The sequence below is a fragment of the Eptatretus burgeri genome, chromosome 6, assembly GCF_056783735.1.
Source record: "Eptatretus burgeri isolate ZD-2024b chromosome 6, Ebu_testis_v1, whole genome shotgun sequence".
Classification (NCBI taxonomy): Eukaryota; Metazoa; Chordata; class Myxini; order Myxiniformes; family Myxinidae; genus Eptatretus; species Eptatretus burgeri.
Window position 1 is genome coordinate 79,823,420 of NC_140966.1, and position 21,430 is coordinate 79,844,849.

General features: G+C 43.0%; 1 protein-coding gene across 1 annotated transcript in view; it reads right to left on the reverse strand.

Annotated features, from left to right (window-relative positions):
* Positions 1–21,430, reverse strand: part of GPR19 (G protein-coupled receptor 19) — a 48,011-nt gene that overhangs the window by 4,908 nt on the left and 21,673 nt on the right. Inside the window, exon 2 of the mRNA XM_085885825.1 lies at positions 2,759–3,217. Coding sequence (XP_085741951.1) covers positions 2,759–3,217 — 459 coding nt within the window. The remainder of the gene's footprint in view (positions 1–2,758; positions 3,218–21,430) is intronic.

Here is a 21,430-nt window from a genome sequence, read left to right on the forward strand (position 1 = left end):
ATTCTTCCACAGAAGCCTGCTCTCTCTTATGGACAGATTCATCACATCTTGTCTTCAGTTGTCATAACCTTCTTCCTGTGCATGGTACACTAAATCCTGTGGTGAGGCAGTTGTTCTGAAATAACTTGTCTTCTCTTAATGGAAAGCAAACTCGACTGAAGACAATCTCAGATCCCAGGATAACTCCACATTTCATCCAAGGTCAACCCCATACATCTGTTCTACTATCGTTGCCTACAAAGCAAGCTTGGTGTTGGCCTTGCGGCTAGGGTGACTGCCTTGGGACCTTAGGGTCCTGAGTTCGAGCCCTGTTGGCCACTAAATTAACTCAGCCTGTCATTCTTCTGAGGTCGGCAAAATGGCACAGGGGCACAGCGTTGGTAGCACAGCCGGACCCCAACAAAATGATAGCTACCTGGCAGACAAGCTGCTTTACACAAGAAAAAGAAGAAGCCTAAAAATCCTGCAGCAAGTGTGTGTCCATTCTTCAGGAGAGACAGAAAACAGCATCTGTCCATCCTCTACATTGATCTTTCAAACTAGTCTCCCTCCTCTAAAATCCAGTGCTGCCTTGTTAAGTCGGTCGCTGGTCTATACTCCCCATTCATTCCTTTTCTTACTTCAAATGGCACCACAGTTGACTGCTCGTGGGAAGGCTGAATGACTCAATTATATGCTTGCTTCCAAATACTGGGCCACCATGTCCTTCTTGGAGGTGGCAGGAGCTTAAACGCCCGCGGCTCCCAAAAGGTGCCGAGGTCCCCCTGCGACTGCGGTGAATAGTGCCCCAAATATGGTCTGCTCTTTATTGTTGACTTCTCAGTTGGTGGGCAATACCCACAACAGCCACGAGGTTCGTGCCAGCTCCCCCAGGGCACTGAGATGTTATCGGCAACCCCAGCATGCCTACACCAGGTCCGTCCCAGCAAGGCAAGAACAGCAAGGCACAGCAGAGGATTGGCGCAGCGTCGAGGTCCAGCGCAGCAAGCAGACTGATGGGGGCACCAGTGAACGAGTAGACGAGCATGGACAAGCAATCTCCAACCAGGCAGTCACATGGAACGAGCATAACACAGTCTTTTATGACAGTGCTCGGAGCACATAGCCATGCCTTATTCTCTACTGTGATCCGCAAATTTGTATCGACACCTCAGCCCAATTCGCTACCAAGCACGAGCCACATGTATGTTCCGTGATCTGAAAATTTGCATCAGTGCCACAGGCAGATTCGCTGCCTGTGCATGTGGTGTGTCTGCTTTGTCATCTGTTCTTTGTCTGAACCAAAGCGCTGTGCTTTAGCTAAGGTTGATGCTGAAAAACTCACTCGTGCCACAAAGGGTTCAGGGTTCAGTCCGAAAGGGGGGTGTGGGGTTGATGAAAGACAGATGCAAGGAAAAATATTTTAAAAAGGAAACTGTGATTATAAAAAAAACACTAGGTAGTTGGACAGCTATCTATTACATATGCAACGCATGTCTATTCACATGGAGTTAACCCTTTGAGGACCACAAGCATCTTGAATATCTAATTCTAACTTTCAAGTTTTTCCAATCAAGAAAATTTTTTTTTTAATGGAAATGACAAAAGCTCTTACACAGTGTTAGCTGCAATGTTTGCCAATGTACAAACATAACGTAATCTAAAATTGGAAGAAAAATATCAGAAATACACCACAGTTTAGGGACATATGCGTCCCATGGTCCTTAAAGGGTTCACCATCTCAAAACTTACACATTGCATGCTGAGTGCAATTTTAAGAACAGCTCTCTTGATACATGCAAGATAGATACACTTTACAAACTACAGAGTATGTTAAGGAAAATAATTACGACATGGCGTTGTGTGTGTTTTTGCAATTCAAAATGTAAGTAACCCTCTTGGCTGGAGACCATGTCATAAAGTCATGTTGCACCTTCTACCGTCTGCATCCGAGTGGCTCTCCACAAACATGGACGCTTATCCATGTGAACTTTGTGCATGTGATACATGCCATGGTGAATATTGCCATTCTAACCTTTTCTCTATTTTGTTAATCATCTTGAAATGGAGACTGACTGCCTATTTGCTTAAAGTGTCTTGAAAACTTTTCACCGCATTTTGTTCTTTGCAATAAATGCATTGAGAACCTCTCTTAGATCTAAGCTATGCAGCTTTTCATGACAGACTGAAAGGAGGGCCAGATGGCCTGTCCTGCCCCCAATGTGCTTCTCGGGTACGTTTTGAGTCTCCTCAGCTCACTGAAAGACCTCTCAGCTGTTGCAGTTGATGTAGGACAGACTAAGTCGTACTGTAGCAGCTTCACGACTTGTGGGACTATTTTCTTGAGGTTTCTATCGCCGAGGTGGTCAATGATGTCCCAGACGACTGCCACTGGTATGTTCTTTTTGGTTTATAAGTTTGTATCATGGTGGTGTAGTAAACAATTAAACATCTGGAGTGTCTGTGCCATGCCGACATAGGAAGTCCTACCAACTTATTGATAAAGGATATAATCAGAACAAACAACAAAGTTGCCAATCAGAGCACAGGCTTTGATGGGCCTGCCTGCCTCCTCCTGCATTAAAGTTCCTTGTAAGGGAATTCGATATTATAACATGCGATTTACAATATCCACGTTCCAGAATGGACCAGTTTCACATCCTCTAAAATGAGGACAACGTTCATCCAACGAGATTCCGAGGACATTTTAAACCAGGTCGAGACCACACAATAAAAGGCATCCTGTGAAATGCTGCCAAATACTCAACGGTGCAATCACCTTGAAAATGAGAGGGTAGATGATGGTGTAGTAACGATCAACGCAGACGCAAAAGAGCACCAGAGTCTGAGCAAAAACTGCGAGCAACTGGATCAGCCTCGCTAAGCCACAGGCTTCACCACTGGGCCACCGCCCAAGACCTCTGGCTTGAACCAGAAGCAGCGGGGCCAATACCACGCTAAGAAGTATATCCGCCAAGGCCAGGGACACAACAAAGTAGTTGGTTGTGCTCTGCAAACGTCGACTCCGATAGATCACGAGGCAAACAAGCGTGTTGCTGATTAATGAGGTGAGGCCCAAGGTGGCAAAAAAACTGGTGAACACATTGGCTTCCACTGGGCGTAGTGTAAAGTCCTTTTCGAGCGGTATTGTGCCATTCCTGTTTGCCCATGGACCCTCACCTACATGTGTGGGCAATTGTGTAAGGGACACTGTATTCAGGCCAAACAGCGGAGGCATCTTGAATGCAAAAAAAAACAACAAAAAAAACATTAGAGGTGCAGTGCGATTAGGATTAGCAGCCATCAATATATTACATTCATAAATATCTCAAAAATCTTGTTATTGTAATAGCTGTGACAAAAAAGTACAATACGTGATCATTTCCAACAATAACATTATCATATTCACCAGCAAGAGAGGTTTGAGTCAAAATCCCGACCTTCGATAGTACAAACATCTTCGAGCGTTCAAGCTGCGAGCGTCCTGAGGATCACCATTTGAGGAGTAGCTCAATTGGAGCGAGATTACTCACACTGTAGTTACAAGGGCAGGATATGAGCCATGGGAATAGTGGACTCTCTCCTGAGTCCTCAAAACCTCTCCATCATCTTTAAAGCTTAAGCAAAGTGGATAGAAAACTCAGCCCTCGTGAATTAATGAGAGCAGAAGAACGCAGAGGGAGAAAAACAGAAAATAGATGGTAGAGACCAAAGCAACCACCGCCCTGCCTGTGATGTGAGAGCGACAGGCCCTGTGCTTCGGCCTTTTAATTTTAATGAATATTTCTGCAGCCATAATATACACTTGTTAAGAAACGTGCTAAATATAAAATGGGATGATTGTATAAGGAACTGAGATATCTGAGAAAGACTGAAATTTCAGTGAGTGCGAGAATACGTAAATCTATACTCAAATGGTTTCAACATGTTGAAATAATGATGGAGGAAAGACAAGTCAAAAGAGACCAATAACAAGTTGGAAAGAAACGGTGGAGAAGGATCTAATGGAAGCTGGAATTACCCTGGAAGAAGGCCAACATCTAGTACATATTCTAGTCTAAGATAGGAAATGGTGGAGAGCTGTGGTTCAGGCCTTGTTCTGAATAGCAAGAGGGAATATAAAGGTGAAGGTAAAGCTATTATACAAAATATCTCAATTTGCATGCGTCAGACTAATTTATATCTTTCATGAGTTCCATAGCTTAGTAAAATTAATTTTATTTCTTATTCAATTTCCCCATGTCGATTCTCATTGTTATTGCCAAGTGTGTCAGCATGACCATTCGATACTTGACATTTCCCATTGTTTTGCACACACTCTGACCCATAACAAACACATGGAGACGTCCAATGGAGAGCCAGCTCGCTCTCTTCTCCTCAAATATGATGGTTTCATAAAAAATTTCATTATAGCTGTGAAAGTGTATTTCTCAGAAAACCCCACCGCTCGACAGTATCAAGATGCATGGGGGGAAGAGGTGTGTGTGTGTGTGTGTGTGTGTGTGTGTGTGTGTGTGTGTGTGTGTGTGTGTGTGTGTGTGTGTGTGTGTGTGTGTGTGTGTGTGTGTGTGTGTGTGTGTGTGTGTGTGTGTGTGTGTGTGTGTGTGTGTGTGTGTGTGTGACCTGTCTTGCTATTGGTAAGAGAATAAGGTGCTTTGTCAAAAAAGTGCAGATATCTCTGATTACAGATGTCAAGGATCATGGAAGACCAAAACTACAGGAGGCAAAGAGTGGGGTGAAGGGAAAATAGGTAGATAAGAATACATGGTTGCACATGAAAAGGAGTTGCATATGAAAGGGGGACAGAGTCTGATTTGGTGTGCAAATGTGAGGAGGGAGAAATGGGGAGAGACCATGTACATAGGTAAGATAAGAGAGGGACAAATAAATTGATGTGAGTGTTGAGCTTAGAATTGGGGAGGATGGGAAGGTAAGGATTTCTGGTTGAATGTATGCAAACTGGTGGGTTTAAGGAGCGATGGGGAAGGGTCGGATGAGAAAGCAGCAGGGTCGACGAATAAGACTGGAGTGGAACTATAAAAATATCAAGGTCATGACAACCTGCCAGCAGTGAGTGAGAAGCAGACACTGAGACTCGGCTTCATGTGCCAACTTGCCAAACCCTCTATGGCCTCAAAGGGGGTTGGGGAGGGAGGGGGGGGCAACATGGAAAATGGCAACACCAGCCCATGGAGTGAGAAGCCACATTCCACAGCAGTTCAGTTGTAGGTTTTGTACATTGTGATAAGCCAAGGTTAGCAGAGGAAGGGCTTGGCTCTTCAAATAATTCTGAGGAGGCCAGCCCGAGGCAGTATAGCTGATAGTGAGGTCCAGGTGCTCCATAAATTGTACCCCTCCCAAAAGCTGAGCAGAAGCAGAGAGTTCATTGAACACCTCACCCCACGCAGTCTTGAGAAACAAGGACATGGACGGGGTCTCTGAGCGGCAAATTTGATTGGTTGTGAGGACTAAAAAGTCCTGCCAAAACACATTTTTGAAAATGACAAAAAGGTGATTTGTGTTCTCTAGTGTTTACATATATTATTTAATTGAAATAAAATGAAGATTTTAAAGGTTGTAGAATTTTTTTTTTAAGGTTGGCTTTTACACCACCTTATCTAACACGTTACGTTAGTTATTCATGACTGTTGTCTGTGTCCTTTATGACATCCTGAGTATGTTTCCTGTTTGGAATGGTTTTCAACTTTATTTGACTTCCAGACAGGGAGACAGTAAAAAAAAATGTTCTCACGACTCTCTGCGCATGCGCAATCGGGACAAATTCAGAGCCGAAATACCATACTGTTAAACTGCAGGTTCGTTTTCCGATTCCTGTTCAAAATATAACATTCAGTTGAAATTAAGTTGTTCCTCGATCACAAACATACATTTGTAGACAGTCAGACAGGCAACGTGAACCAATTGCCTGATCCCACTTTCTACATCACGTACGCGGGGTAACAATAAATTTGGGGATTTCCAGTCAATTGTTATGGAGGGACAAGGTGAGGGTAGGATTTCTCTGTGTGAAAACACAAGTTTCATGTGGATGACCAGCTTCTTATTCCTCATTCACACCGCAACATGTTTCTGTGCTGCCTTAAGCACCTTCTCCCACCTAAAACCTGCTTTTTACAAGGAAACTCCACCTTCACCCAGGCCGGCAAATCCAATTCCAGCAGGTGGAATAGTCCATTGTTCTAGTAACATAATCACATTTCCAGCCCTAGCTGTAACAACTGAGGAAGACAAAATAGCGTGCTCCGTAAGAGTTCTTTTCACATTTGGCAGGAGACTACACAGGCTAAATTGGCATCACCTTTAGGATTGAAAAGATGTTCATTCGTATTTTTGCACATATGTCATCCAAGAGCATGGATCTTTACCTCCAGAGGTTATTTTCACCCCTGTTTATCTATCCGTCTGTCTGTCTGTTTATCTGTGAACAGTATATCTCAAAAAGTTATGGATGGATGGATTCAAACGAAACTTGGTGGATAGGTTGGCTGTCTGGCAAGGATGAATTGTTTGATTTTGGTCAAGATCCACATTAGGATCCCAATACGAGAATTTAAAAAGATTTTTTTTTAAAGCTTTTAATTTCCAATGAGAGACGGCTAAATACAATATATAGCATGATATCTCAAAAAGGTATGGACGGATTCAGACGAAAATTGCGGGACAGGCTGGTTGTCTGACAAGGGCGAATTGTTTGATTTTGGTGAAGATTTACATTTGGATCCCAATACCAGAAGAATTTTTTTTAAGCAATTGATTTCCATTGAGAGACAGAGCTGAAAAAATATATATATATATATATATATATATATATATATATATATATATATATATATATATATATATATATATATATATATATATATATATACATATATAGCACGATATCTCAAAAAGTTATGACGGATTCAGATGAAACTTAGTGGACAGGTTGGGTATTTGGCAAGGACCGATTGATTAAATTTTGGTGAAGATCCAGATCTGGATGTGAGAATTTTAAAAAATCTTCTTTAGTGATTCTTCACCATTGAGAGATGGGGCCAAAAACGATATATTATATAGCACAATATCTCAAAAATCTGTGGACGAGCAATGACAAAACTAGGTGGACGAGTTCGTTAGGTGATAAGAACAAGCCAATTAGATTTTGGAAAAAGTCTAGATCCAGAACCAGCCTATCAGTGGGATACAAAACGTAAACTGTTCAGCCTGGTGGAGGTATGCGCTCCAATGAGTGCTGTTCTAGTTTAATGAGAATCTTGTTTATTTATTTATTTCTTATGCATCAAGTCTCATGAAAGAGCAAGGTGATAGATGGGGGAAAGGCAACAGACTCAAAGTGAGGCAGAAGTTGGGAGAAAAGAGGAATGAGATTTGTGGTGTGCAGTAAGAGCAGTTCAAGAAAGAGCAGAGGCAGTCAAATTTTTTTTTTTTTAACACAGAGACACAGTCCTGTCTACAATGTGACTGCAACAGGCCTTTTGTTTCGGCCTCAATGTGGGAGATGATAATAATATTGAGAGCTTTACATTTCATCGGTTCCAGGAGAGATGTGATGTTGGGGCACCAATCCAAAGGACAGCACAGTATTGTACTTCATTTTGCTATGGATAAAAGCCATGTAGACGTGTGAGTAGCTCTAATGTTGAAAGAAATGATGTGGAATGATAAAGGACGACCAAGCTACAGCTGGCTTTGTGGGCTACACTTGTGATGTGGTTGGCCGAGGAGGGGTCATAGTCGATGGCCAGGCTTTTAAATTAAAGGGACTGAAACTCTTCTAGCTGCTGACCATGGAAATAGAGCAATCCACTGAATTAAATTGCTACATTGAATGGCATCCTGGTGATTCCCTGAAGATAGCCAGAGAGACAGACACTGTCAAGAAGACGGATTCCATAGCATATGTGACTACATTGGCTGCCATCTTGCTTTTTTTTGGAGAATGTTTTGACCAGTATCGACATTTTTTGTCACATTAAAAAAAAAAATTCTTGCACAAAATTTGACATATTACATTTCCATGCATGCTCCACAATAAAATGTCTACATGGACCTTTAACTACCCTCATAGTTGAAACAACAGGTTCAGGTTGGAATGATGTGGGCAGAAGCCAGACCGATTGTCCTGATATCATACAGAGACAAAGAAGAGATGAATCTCGAGGTCTGCATCACTGCTGTGTTCCATTTTTTTGGAGGGAGAAATTCTGACCACTTTCTAGTTGCAGACCCTTGTTTAGCACTTACCTGATAAATTGAGCTAACATTGGCAACCTTCCCTGATGCAGGAAGGTGACACACAGGAACAGAGCGGAAAAACAGGAGTGGACAGAGTTGATGAACAATTCCTGAGGCTTTAATTGCTCTTGGCTTTTGGTGCAGTCACACTGGAGGAGTCAAGATTGACTAAGAATCTCTCTACCTGGACTGGAGGGAAGCTCACATGCTGGAATAAATTTTTGTTAAGGGGAGCAGGGGTAGGTACAGGGGTCTTGACCTTCTCCACAACGACAGAGTGGAGGCACTCAGCTATTTTATGAGCAGTGCCCATCATAAATTCTTACTTGATGAGGGAAGGAACAGATGAAGTACATTCACCAAAGAAGGACTTGACCGACTGGCAGAAAGTTTTTGGGTATGGAGGAGACAAGCGAGATCAGACCTCAGGTGATTATCATGTTGAGTTCTGGCATATCTGAGAACTGAAACACAATTATTACAAGTTTAAAGAAGACAACTCACTCTAACAGTTAACAATGTAAAGGAAAACTACACACAAACTGGGGATTCTCATTGGTGAGAACTATAGTGCTTTCTGATAACATTTCCCACCTCTGGCACTGTTCAACCTTCAATATAAACTCAGGAGTGCCCAATCGAGGACAGATATGTGATGATACAAGTCAGGGAAATGAAGGTCACGATATATTCCTTGATATTATCAATAACAACAATATTATGTCTTACAATAACTTTGCCTGGTGTTTTGAGCCAGTTTAGGGTTCACGTTAAGCAGGAAAAATACTCACAGGTGAGACTTTAATATTCCCCTTACAGAGAACCACATCATACAAAGCAATGGTGAATACATTTAACTTGAAAGAGTAAGAGTAAACTCCACGGCATGGCCGGAAGACAAAATAAGCAGCAAATAGCCGAAGATTCCTGCTTGGATAGCCTTGGTAGGATTTCTGATCGGAATCGAATATAAACATTAAATACCCTCTCTATGCTCCATGCATGGTGAAAATGAGAAATTAAAATTGAGAAAAATGAATGGAAGGGTGGGGTGGGTGAGGATGGGAAAGAGGGAAGGGTAGGGGAATGGGAAGGTAAAAGAAGGAAGTTTGGAGAAGACAGGGAAGAGGAGGTAAGGGAGGGGGGATGTATAGCCTATACAGAGGAGGGCAACCCCCATCTCCCCCCCGCCCCCCGCAAATATATAAATATATATATATATATATATATATATATATATATATATATATATATATATATATATATCTGCCATGTGTTGAGTACATAATAAAGGGATGTCCTTGAAATGAAAATATATTTTCCATTAAATGTATATATTTTTAAACAATCTTAAGGTTGCACACAAATGGCATACAGCACAGACATTGGGAGGCATCAATGGATCTTTCACATCAGTGACAGGGAGATAGTGCTGGCATGGTGGTCTAGACTCTCATGGTACGCACACACGTCTCTAAGCTGTCAAGCCTGGGTTTGAATCCCGACCCAGATATAAACTGTCATCCCGGTGTTTCACAGAGAGGGTGATTCATCAGTGCGTGTGCTGTCCCTCGGATAGACGTCAAACCGGGCATCCCATCTGCTGGCATTAGTTGGGGAAATTAAAGATCCCATGACATCCTTCGTGGAGTAGGCAAGATATATATATATATATATATATATATATATATATATATATATATATATATATATATATATATATATATATATATATATATATATATATATATATATATATATATGCCGGTAGGCAACATGGCTGCTTGCTCTAGATGGAAAGCTGGCCGACGCGACTACCCGATATTCATGTACATACTATCAATCAATTTAGCACAATAAATATGATTATCACAGCCCTCTTAGTTTGCGCCCAGAAACCCGCCTTGTGAAATTTCAGGCATGTTTCCAAAGAGACTCTAACAAATGGCAGCCCTGGTAATTCCATTTATCTATTCGCTAAAGGTTTTATTTTTTTATATGATGCTGTAAGACATTCTCCTTGGGCACAAAAAAATAACAGGTCACTCGGAGGTCGAGTTTCAGAGGTATTGATTTTTTTGTACAGTCCACAATAAGTGTACGATGTACATAAAGTATTTTTGCTGTTGCTAAGCAACGGAGGTGTGCATAGCAACCATTCATTTTTGTGTACATGCGAGCCACATTGTACACATTTCACCCAAGTTTCATCAAAATCAGACTCTTTCTCTGAGATATATTCGCAATTAACCGTTTCTGAAATGTTCGACATGTACTCGCCCAAAACCTATCTCCTACAAATATTTTTTGTTAGGGCTGCAAATAGGCATGAAGGGAGCTGGATAGATTGCGCACACAACTCTAAGCTTCGATTTTTCGATTTTTATTTATTTATTTTTTTCAAATTTTTGACCACTTTAAAGGGCCGTTGCTATGTTGTTGCTGGGGCCCGGGGTCCCATATTCAAAAGCACATGATTCCCAGAAATATTGGTCCTACCTACCAAATTTCATTGGAATCGGTTGAGTGGTTTAGCCCCTCGGGTTGACCAAAGTTTCGCGGACAGACAGACAGATGGAAATGTCCAGAAAAAGGGTGCTCTAAGAGCAGCCAATATATATTATCGTGAAGACTAAATCAGAGGACATGAAGATGTAAACAAATAATGGACACACATTTAATCAACTCAGGTAATGAAAGCCGCACGGAATCAGTTTTCACCTGGGGTTTCTGCAAAAGCCAAAACAAATATTATGATGCAAGAATTAGGTGAAATCTCCATGCAACTCAATTCTGGAGCTCAAATTTGGTTTGGTTTAGGGTGTGCACCCTTCGTGCGAGCCGTGATCGGTGCTAATACACGAGGGTACTTTCACGATAAGCACTCGGTCCTGGCCTGCCTTGCAGGTGGAGACGAGGATCGGTGTCAATGCACGGAGGCAATTTCGTGATTAGGAACCAGCGCCGGCACGTCTGTCAGGTGGGGACGAGCCTTACCTTGTGCTGGCAATGCAAAGCTTAACGCAAAAGGAAGAAGAGCTGGAGAGATGTGACAGACAGCATCATCGGCAATGGAAATTGTGCCTGCATCGAAGCACATTATGTACCTTACAGCAACCCCCCACCCCACCCTCCACTCTCCACTCAGTCCCTCCTTCTCTCGTCCCTCCCCTCCAAATGCCAAGGAACAAACAGCGTTCAATGCTCACTCACAAACTTTGACACGTCTCGACGTCCAGCTCAAAATCTGTCGATTTCTGGTTGCCATACGTACGTATCAGGGGCTGAACAAACATGGAGGGGCTTGCAGACCGAGCCGAGCAGCCATGCACAGAGGACAAACTTCGCAGCACGTAGTTCCGTCCGGATGTACTTTGAGTGTGAAAATTACAGATTTAAATAAACATGAATACCAGCGGAGGCTGCAAGTAATAGAAGGGAGGAAACCCTAAAAAGAGCATATACAATGTATATATATATATATATATATATATATATATATATATATATATATATATATATATATATATATATATATATATATATATATATATAGTCCAACAGGATGATGTTGCGGTCGTGCACTTATGTTTGAAGCCTGGTGTTGGCTTAACGGTCAAGGTGGCTGGCTTAAGATCTTAGGGTCTTGAGTTTGAGCTCTTGCCATCCTGTTAAATAACACCAGATGGGTTGACTGAGACTGTTCATCCTTCCGAGATCGGCAAAATAATTACCAGATTACTGGAAACAGGGGGCACTGCATCATTGGCACAGCTGTGCTCTCAGCAGTCACAGGCTGCATACAAAATAATGTTACCTTTGAACTTTTGTCAGTCATTGTTGGTCTTTCAATAAAAACGAATGAGTAAAAATGTACGCCACTGCTCTTCAAACGAGAGTTCAAAGAACACCTTTACCCCACGCAGTCTTTAGAAACAAGGACATGGGCAGGGTCTGCGAGCGGAAAATTTGATTGGTCGAGATGATGTAAAATGTAGTAATATTTTGTTTAAGTACTGCTAAATGGAAGGGTTTTTTTAAGTGCCAAAAATGTGACTTGTGCTCTACAGTGTTTAAGTACAGTACAGGGTGTTCCAAAAAGAAACGGACATCTTTGGTTGTTAATATACACTACATGGCCAAAAGTATGCGGACACCCCTTCCAATTAGAGGATTCGGCTATTTCAGTCACATCCATTGCTGACAGGTGTATAAAATCAAGCACACAGCCATGCAATCTCCATAGACAAACACTGACAGTAGAATGGGCAGTATTGAAGAGCTCGGTGACTTTCATTGTTGTAACGTCATGGGATGCCACCTTTCCAACAAGTCAGTTCATCAAATTTCTCTCCTGCTAGAGCTGCCCCCGTCAACTGTAAGTGATGTTATTGTGAAGTGGAAACGTCTAGGAGCAACAACAGCTCAGCCACGAAGTGGTAGGCCACACAAGCTCACAGAACGGGACCGCCGTGTGCTGAAGCACGTAGCATGGAGAAATCATCTCTCGTCGGTTGCAACACTCACTAGCGAGTGCCAAACTGACTCTGGAAGCAACATCAGCACAAGCACTGTTGGTCGAGAGGTTCATGAAATGGGTTTCCATGGCCGAGCAGCCGCACACAAGCCTAAGATCACCATGCGCAATGCCAAGCGTCGGCTGGAGTGGTGTAAAGCTCACCGCCATTGGACTCTGGAGTAGTGGAAACGCGTTCTCTGGAGTGATGAATCACGCTTCACCATCTGGCAGTCCGATGGATGAATCTGGGTTTGGCGGATGCCAGGAGAACACCACCTGCCCGAATGCATAGTGCCAACTGTAAAGTTTAATGGAGGAGGAATAATGGTCTGGGTCTGTTTTTCATGGTTCAGGCTAGGCCCCTTAGTTCCAGTGAAGGGAAATCTTAACACTACAGCATACAATGACATTCTAGACAATACTGTGCTTCCAACTTTGTGGCAACAGTTTGGGGAAGGCCCTTTCCCGTTTCAGCATAACAATGTCCCCGTGCACAAAGTGAGGTCCATATTGAAATGGTTTGTCGAGATCGGTGTGGAAGAACTTGACTGGCCTGCACAGAGCCCTGACCTCAACCTCAGTGAACACCTTTGGGATGAATTGGAATGCTGACTGCAAGGCAGTCCTAATCGCCCAACATCAGTGCCCGACCTCACGAATGCTCTTGTGGCTGAATGGAAGCAAGTCCCCACAGCAATGTTCCAACATCTAGTGGAAAGCCTTCCCAGAAGGGTGGAGGCTGTTATAGCAGCAAAGGGGGGGACCAACTCCATATTAATACCCATGATTTTAGAATGTGATGTTAGACAAGCAGGTGTCCACATACGTTTGGCCATGCAGTGTATGTATTTAGAACCACAAATTATACAACGATACCCTTTGGTTTATTTGATACAGAAACTCATACAGTTTTGGACACACGATCAATACACTTCAATGTGAGCTCCGTTAGTCACGTGCAGGACATCAAGGCAGTACACGAGTTCTTGCCATGTTCGGCTCAGCATGTTTGCGTCCAGCAGTGTGCATGCAGCTGTGATCCGAGAACGAAGATCCTGCAGGTTTGCCACCTTTGTGATGTAGACAACATCTTTGACAAAACGGCACAACATTTTTTAAAGGGGAGTTATGTCTGGTGATCATGGGGACCAGGCGGTTGGTCCGTCTCGGCCAATCCAGCGACCTGGAAATTTTTCATTCAGGATCACTCGAACGACTAAGGCCCAATGAGAGAGAGCACCATCCCGTTGAATAATTACATTGGGTTGCAGGATTTCAATCTGTGGGAAGGCGAATCCTTCCAACATGTTCCTGTAAATTGTCAAGGTTACTGTATCCTCCGCAAATAAAAATGGACCCACCAAGTGGTCATGGAGAAGGCCATACCACACATTGAACTTTGGACTGTCATGTATGTATTCAATGACCAAGTGAAGGTTTTCAGGGCCCCAGATCCTTACATCGTGATGGTCGATCTTCCCCGATACATAAAAGCAAGCTTCGTCTGTGAACATGACCTTTTTCAGGTAATCTTCGTCATCCTCAATGCGACTGAGCATTTCCAAGGCAAACACCTTGCGTTTGGGTCCTTCAATTGGTTTGAGTTCCTGCAGAATCTGCACCTTATAGGCCTAAAGGTTTAGTCTTTTATGTAAAATCCTATGCATAGTGGTGGTCGGTAGTCACAGTTCTCTGGATGCTCGTCGGAGTGATTTTCTGGGACTTTGTTGAAATGATTCACGCACTCGTTCAACGTCTGCTGTACTTGTGCTTGATCAACCGGTACTTTTCTGTTTCTGACAACTTCCGGTCTCCTTAAACCCCTTGTACCACTCTCTGATACTAGTCTGCGATGGCGGATTCCTTCCATACTTTGTACGGAAATTACACTGAACTTGCGTGTCGGATCTCCTCTCGAACCATTCGACGCACGGAGCTTTCTCCTGTGGAGTCGCCATTTTCTTTTACATTAAATCACCAGATCTGAAAATAAAGAAAAAACTATAAGTTTCTGTATCATACACAACAAAGGGTATTGTATCGTTTGTGGTACTAAATATAGTAACAACCAAATTTGTCCGGATCTGTTTGGAACACCTCGTACATACTGTAATTCAATTTTAAAAAAAATAAAGATTTTAAAGGATGGAGAAAAACAATTGGAAGTTTACCGTCGTTGATGCAGAGTCTTTTACACCACCCTAGTTAACACTTAATTACATTAGTTATTGTCTGTGCACGTGAAGCGAAAAGCGGGGGTGAGCAATTGGTTCATATTCGTCTGGCTGATCAGTTTATGATAAAGGAATATCATATTTCGATTGAACGTTATATTTTTTTAACATGAATCGGAAGACAAGTCTGTCGTTTTACTAAATTTTGGCTCTGAATTCATCCCAATCGCGCTTGTGCAGAGAGGACACAGTCAAACAAAATTGGAGTGTGTGTGTGTGTGTGTGTGTGTGTGTGTGTGTGTGTGTGTGTGTGTGTGTGTGTGTGTGTGTGTGTGTGTGTGTGTGTGTGTGTGTGTGTGTGTGTGTGTGTGTGTGTGTGTACATCTGACAATATAAAAAGAAAAAGGGCAAGCATGATCCCCACCACTCCCCCATACCCCATATTTTGCATACGTGTTGGTAATAACCATGGTAACCGCCACCACCCCTCCCCCCTAACCCGTGTGCATCTGGTGTGAATGGTGTGTACATCTGGCATGGATGGTGTGGATGGTGTGCACATTTGGCATGGATGGCATGCACATCTGGTGTGGATGGTGTGTGCATTTGGCATGGATGGTGTGTGCATATTGCATGGATGGTGTGTACATGTGGCGTGGATGGTGTGTGCATATTGCGTGGATGGTGTGTACATGTGGTGTGGATGGTGTGTGCATATTGCATGTATGGTGTGTGCATATTGCATGGAAGGTGTGCACATATTGTGTAGATGGTGTGTACATCTGGCATGGATGGTGTGCACATATTGTGTAGATGGTGTGTACATCTGGCATGGATGGTGTGGATGGTGTGTGCATATTGCATGGATGGTGTGTACATGTGGCGTTGATGGTGTGTGCATATTGTGTAGATGGTGTGTACATCTGGCATGGATGGTGTGGATGGTGTGTGCATATTGCGTGGATGGTGTGTACATGTGGCGTTGATGGTGTGTGCATATTGTGTGGATGGTGTGTACATCTGGCATGGATGGTGTGAGCATATTGCGTGGATGGTGTGTACATGTTGAATGGATGGTGTGTGCATATGGTGTGTACATGTGGCATGGATGGTGTGTACATATTGTTTAGATGGTGTGTACATCTGGCATGGATGGTGTGGATGGTATGTGCATATTGCATGGATGTTGTGTACATGTGGCGTGGATGGTGCGTACATATTGTGTAGATGGTGTGTACATCTGGCATCGATGGTGTGGATGGTGTGCACATTTGGCATGGATGGTGTGCACATCTGGTGTGGATGGTGTGTGCATTTGGCATGGATGGTGTGTGCATATTGTGTGGATGGTGTGTACATGTGGTGTGGATGGTGTGTACATTTGGTGTGGATGGTGTGCACATTTGGCATGGATGGTGTGTGCATTTGGTGTGGATGGTGTGCACATCTGGTGTGGATGGTGTGTGCACTTGGCATGGATGGTGTGTGCATATTGCATGGATGGTGTGTACATGTGGCGTTGATGGTGTGTGCATATTGTGTAGATGGTGTGTACATCTGGCATGGATGGTGTGGATGGTGTGTGCATATTGCGTGGATGGTGTGTACATGTGGCGTTGATGGTGTGTGCATATTGTGTGGATGGTGTGTACATCTGGCATGGATGGTGTGAGCATATTGCGTGGATGGTGTGTACATGTTGAATGGATGGTGTGTGCGTATGGTGTGTACATGTGGCATGGATGGTGTGTACATATTGTTTAGATGGTGTGTACATCTGGCATGGATGGTGTGGATGGTATGTGCATATTGCATGGATGTTGTGTACATGTGGCGTGGATGGTGCGTACATATTGTGTAGATGGTGTGTACATCTGGCATCGATGGTGTGGATGGTGTGCACATTTGGCATGGATGGTGTGCACATCTGGTGTGGATGGTGTGTGCATTTGGCATGGATGGTGTGTGCATATTGTGTGGATGGTGTGTACATGTGGTGTGGATGGTGTGTACATTTGGTGTGGATGGTGTGCACATTTGGCATGGATGGTGTGTGCATCTGGTGTGGATGGTGTGTGCATTTGGTGTGCACATCTGGTGTGGATGGTGTGTGCATTTGGCATGGATGGTGTGTGCATATGGCATGGATGGTGTGTGCATTTGGTGTGCACATCTGGTGTGGATGGTGTGTGCATTTGGCATGGATGGTGTGTGCACTTGGCATGGATGGTGTGTGCATATGGCATGGATGGTGTGTGCATTTGGTGTGCACATCTGGTGTGGATGGTGTGCACATCTGGTGTGGATGGTGTGTGCATTTGGCATGAATGGTGTGTACATATTGCGTGGATGGTCTGTGCATATGGAGTGGATGGTGTGTGCATATGGTGTGGATGGTGTGTGTATTTGGCATGGATGTTGTGTGCATATGGCATAGATGGTGTGTGCATCTGACATGGATGGTGTGCACATCTGGTGTGGATGGAGTGCGCATGTGGTGTGGATGGTGTGCGCATCTGGTGTGGATGGTGTGTGCATATAGTGTGGATGGTGTGTACATGTGGCATGGATGGTGTGTGCATATTGCATGGATGGTGTGTGCATATGGAGTGGTTGATGTGTGCATATGGTGTGGTTGGTGTGTGCATCTGGTGTGGATGGTGTGTGCATATTGCATGTATGGTGTGTGCATATGGCGTGGTTGGTGTGTGCATCTGGCATGGATGGCGTGTGCATTTGGTGTGGATGGTGTGCGCACATGGCGTGGATGGTGTGTGCATATGGCGTGGATGGTGTGCGGATCCGGAATGGATGGTGTGTGCATTGGGGTGGATGGTGTGCACATCTGGCATGGATGGTGCACCTCCATTTCTATCTTTCACTTTCCTTCTTCCACTTGTTCAACATTCTCCATTGTGTCACGATCTTCTACTCAACCTTCAACTGTGTGTTTCTTCTACTCACTCGCTCTGTACACCTCAAATCAGATTCTCATCATCGTGAACCTTTACTCGTGCATTATACCCGATTTTGCCGCGGTTTCTGCGATTTATTTCAACCATTTTGTATCCATTTGTCACAGTGCACCAAACCTGTCTCAGTATATGCAGGAAATCTATACATTTTGAAATTCTTCTCCGATCGATTGTTGCATACAATGGCACAGCATCCTATCATTTCAAAAATAATGAGGTATGGTGTGCTCATTCAATGAGCTATCGATGGAAACAAAATGGCACTCATAACCTTCGTGAAGAGAAATTTCCAGGACGCGCGTGGCTTGTCGCTACTCCGAGTACATAGGAGGGGCTGAGCGCAATAGTCAACTAACTGACATACCTCATGAATTTGAGTTAGAGAAATTATCAAGTACAACTTATATGTATCTTTCTTGTGCATAACACAACTAATTGATTTTAGTTACATTGGTGTCTACTAGAGGGCTCTCACAGTAATGCACTAAAAGTACTAAATAGCTCCTACCCCCTAAATAGACATAGTAATCGTTTAAGGTTTTTATTGTTGAATTTCAATAGCTTGTTACATTGAAAAATAGTTGTAACTGTTTGTTTGAAAATAAACTGATTTTACTAAAATTGAAAAATTTCAAACTTGATTTACTCAAAAACTTCAAAATGTCAGTTGGCTGACTATTGCGCTCAGCCATTATTAGGGACTCCAATTTGCACAGTTCAACCCCTCCATGTGCTCCCATTCACAATGTCCTGGTGTTCTAACAGTCTGTCATGCACCGCAAGAAAATGCTCCTCGGAAATGTACATTGATCATCTCCGCGACAATTTTTTGTCCCCAAAAAAGTGCAGCTCGTGGTGGTTTCCCTGTTTCACCCCCTTCCCCTCATCTCACTACACCAGTGCTTATAAGTCCTATAAAACTAAAAGACAGATTTGTCACGAGGAACCACTCTAAGTCACCATTTTGAGAGGCTCGTTGAGAGGAGGAATCCGGCATGTTGCTCAGTCGACCTCGGACAAACCAAAATGAGGGAGGTAAAGGGACCAATCAACCCTTGATCCAGTTCGGTGCGTCTGGACCGATTGGCTGACAGAACTGCCTCATCAATATATTGAACGATTGCACAAAAAGGGACATCTTTTATTTGATTTGATGTACCTCAGTCTTTAATAAAGCACTGCCACTGCCAAAGCAGTTTCTTGGCAAGGTTTTCACTGGGTGGGTTGCAATTGTCTTCACAGCATTGCTTGTGTGTGCTCTATCCCTTTTAACTACTAAGTATGAAGCAAGAAAGCAGGACATACCATTTTTAAGTCCATGGTTTGACTCAGCCAGGGTTTGAATCATTGGCTTCCCAGACTCAGAGTGGACGCTCCAACCATGACACCACCGAGTCTGGTTTATAGGACATTACGGACTTTATAAGTGAATCGGTGAGCATCGATAATTGAAATTATCTGGAATACAAATATGAAAGGTATTTATTTATGGAGGAATTAGTCTTGCTGGTGGAACCTTTTGCTCCGCCACTCGGACGAAGGATTAACATATAAAAGGTCTGCATCTCAATTTCCAAGGCTATGTACATCTCAAATTTTCCATCCAATTTACTAACTGCTGTACACCCCACTTCTATGACTGTCTATGAAAATTTAAAGAGGGCAAAAAATAAACCAATTACCTCCAACAAAAGAGAAAGCAAAAAATAAACACGTTTGGGTTTGCCAATAAATTAATTATAGTGACAAAATCAGTGAAACAATGCTCCTGATATTCCTACTTTCATGAAATTAAGTGAATATAAATAGAGAGGCCTGATGAAAATGAAGAGAAATATCATTAAAATATTTAAAAACGAAATACAGTGACTTACAAGGGGTAAGGGGTGGGGTGGAGGGAGAGCAACAGATTGTAGAGAAATAACCCGATCGATATGTAAATGACAACATTATATAAACTAGAAGGGCACTCGGTAGAGCACATACCTCCGCCACGTAATGCCTGATCCACGAGAACATCTCGGGTCCAATACATTTTTGAAATATCATGCTATATATCGTTTTTGGCCCTATCTCTCAAAGGTGAAGAATCACTTTGCAATTAAATAATTATCGTGTCCGGATCCGGTTTTGGATCTTCACCAAAATCGAATCAATTCGTCGTTGCGACACACCCAACCTGTCCACCAAGTTTCATCCGAATCCATGCACAACTTTTTGAGATATCGTGCTACGTATCGTTTTTGGCCTGAATCTCTCAATGGTAAAGACTCACTTTAAAAATTCGAATAATCGGATCTGTATCCGGATCTTCATCAAAATCTAATCAGTTCATCCTTGTCACACACCGAACCTGTCCACAAAATTTCATCTGGATCCATCCACAACTTTTTGAGATATCCTGTACACAAACAAACAGCCAAACAAACAGACAGAAAGGGGTGAAAACATAACCTCCTTCACCCTTGGTGGCGGAGGTAATTAAATAATTATCGTATCCGGGTCCGGATTTGGATCTTCACCAAAATCGAATCAATTCGTTCTTGTCACACACCCAACGTGTGCACCGAGTTTCGTCCAAATCTGTCCACAACTTTTTGAGATATCATGCTATATATTAGTTTTGCCATCTCTCAATGGTGAAGAATCACTTAAACAAGCTCGAATGAGCTAACATCCTCGTCCTCTAAATGATGACGTCATAAAACGAATATGACGTCATTGTGATGCATCAGGTTTGCGATAAATTATCTGTGCTAATGCCCGGCTTGATTCCCACAAACAAAATTCAAACAGCTTGCCAAGTTTCGGAGATAATGGCATAGGCGATTTCCATTAGCGGAGATATTGACGTCAACTTTTTTTCTAGGAAGAATTTCCAAAATCGGAGATGGTTACTGCCTGCGCGTGGGCTTTCTGCATATACATGGCAAGTTTCACGAAGATCCGATGAAAATTCTGGGTTGTGAAACAAAAAATGTCAAAAAATAGGAATGACGTCATAAAAATTGATACGACGTCATAGTGATGTATCATATATGCGGTAATACATCTCTGCTGAATTCGATTCCCACAAACAGAATTCAAAAAGCTTGCCTAGTTTGAGATAATTTTGTAGGCGATTTCCATTAGCGGAGATATTTTGACGTCATAACTTTTTTTTCTCGGAGGAATTTTCAAAATCGGAGATGGTTACTGTCTGCGCAGGGTATTTTTACATATACGAGGTGTGTTCAAAAAGTATCCAACCTTAATTTTTCGTGCGTAAACAAATGAAGCTAGGGAGGCGTGGTTTGGTGCACGTATGTAGGCGATCCTAATCCGTATGTGTGAATATTTTCCCGCCTGCAGAAGCTGTCAGTCGCCGACAGACCGCCGATGAGTGAGGAAGTGTAAGTGAGCACCGTCGGATTTCCGTTTTTGACAAAATGACGGATCACTGTGGTCTCAACGCCAGTGATCACTGTGTTTAAGAAGTTGGGTTTGCTGTTCACAGTCTCCAGCATGTCCTGTGCGATCTCCAA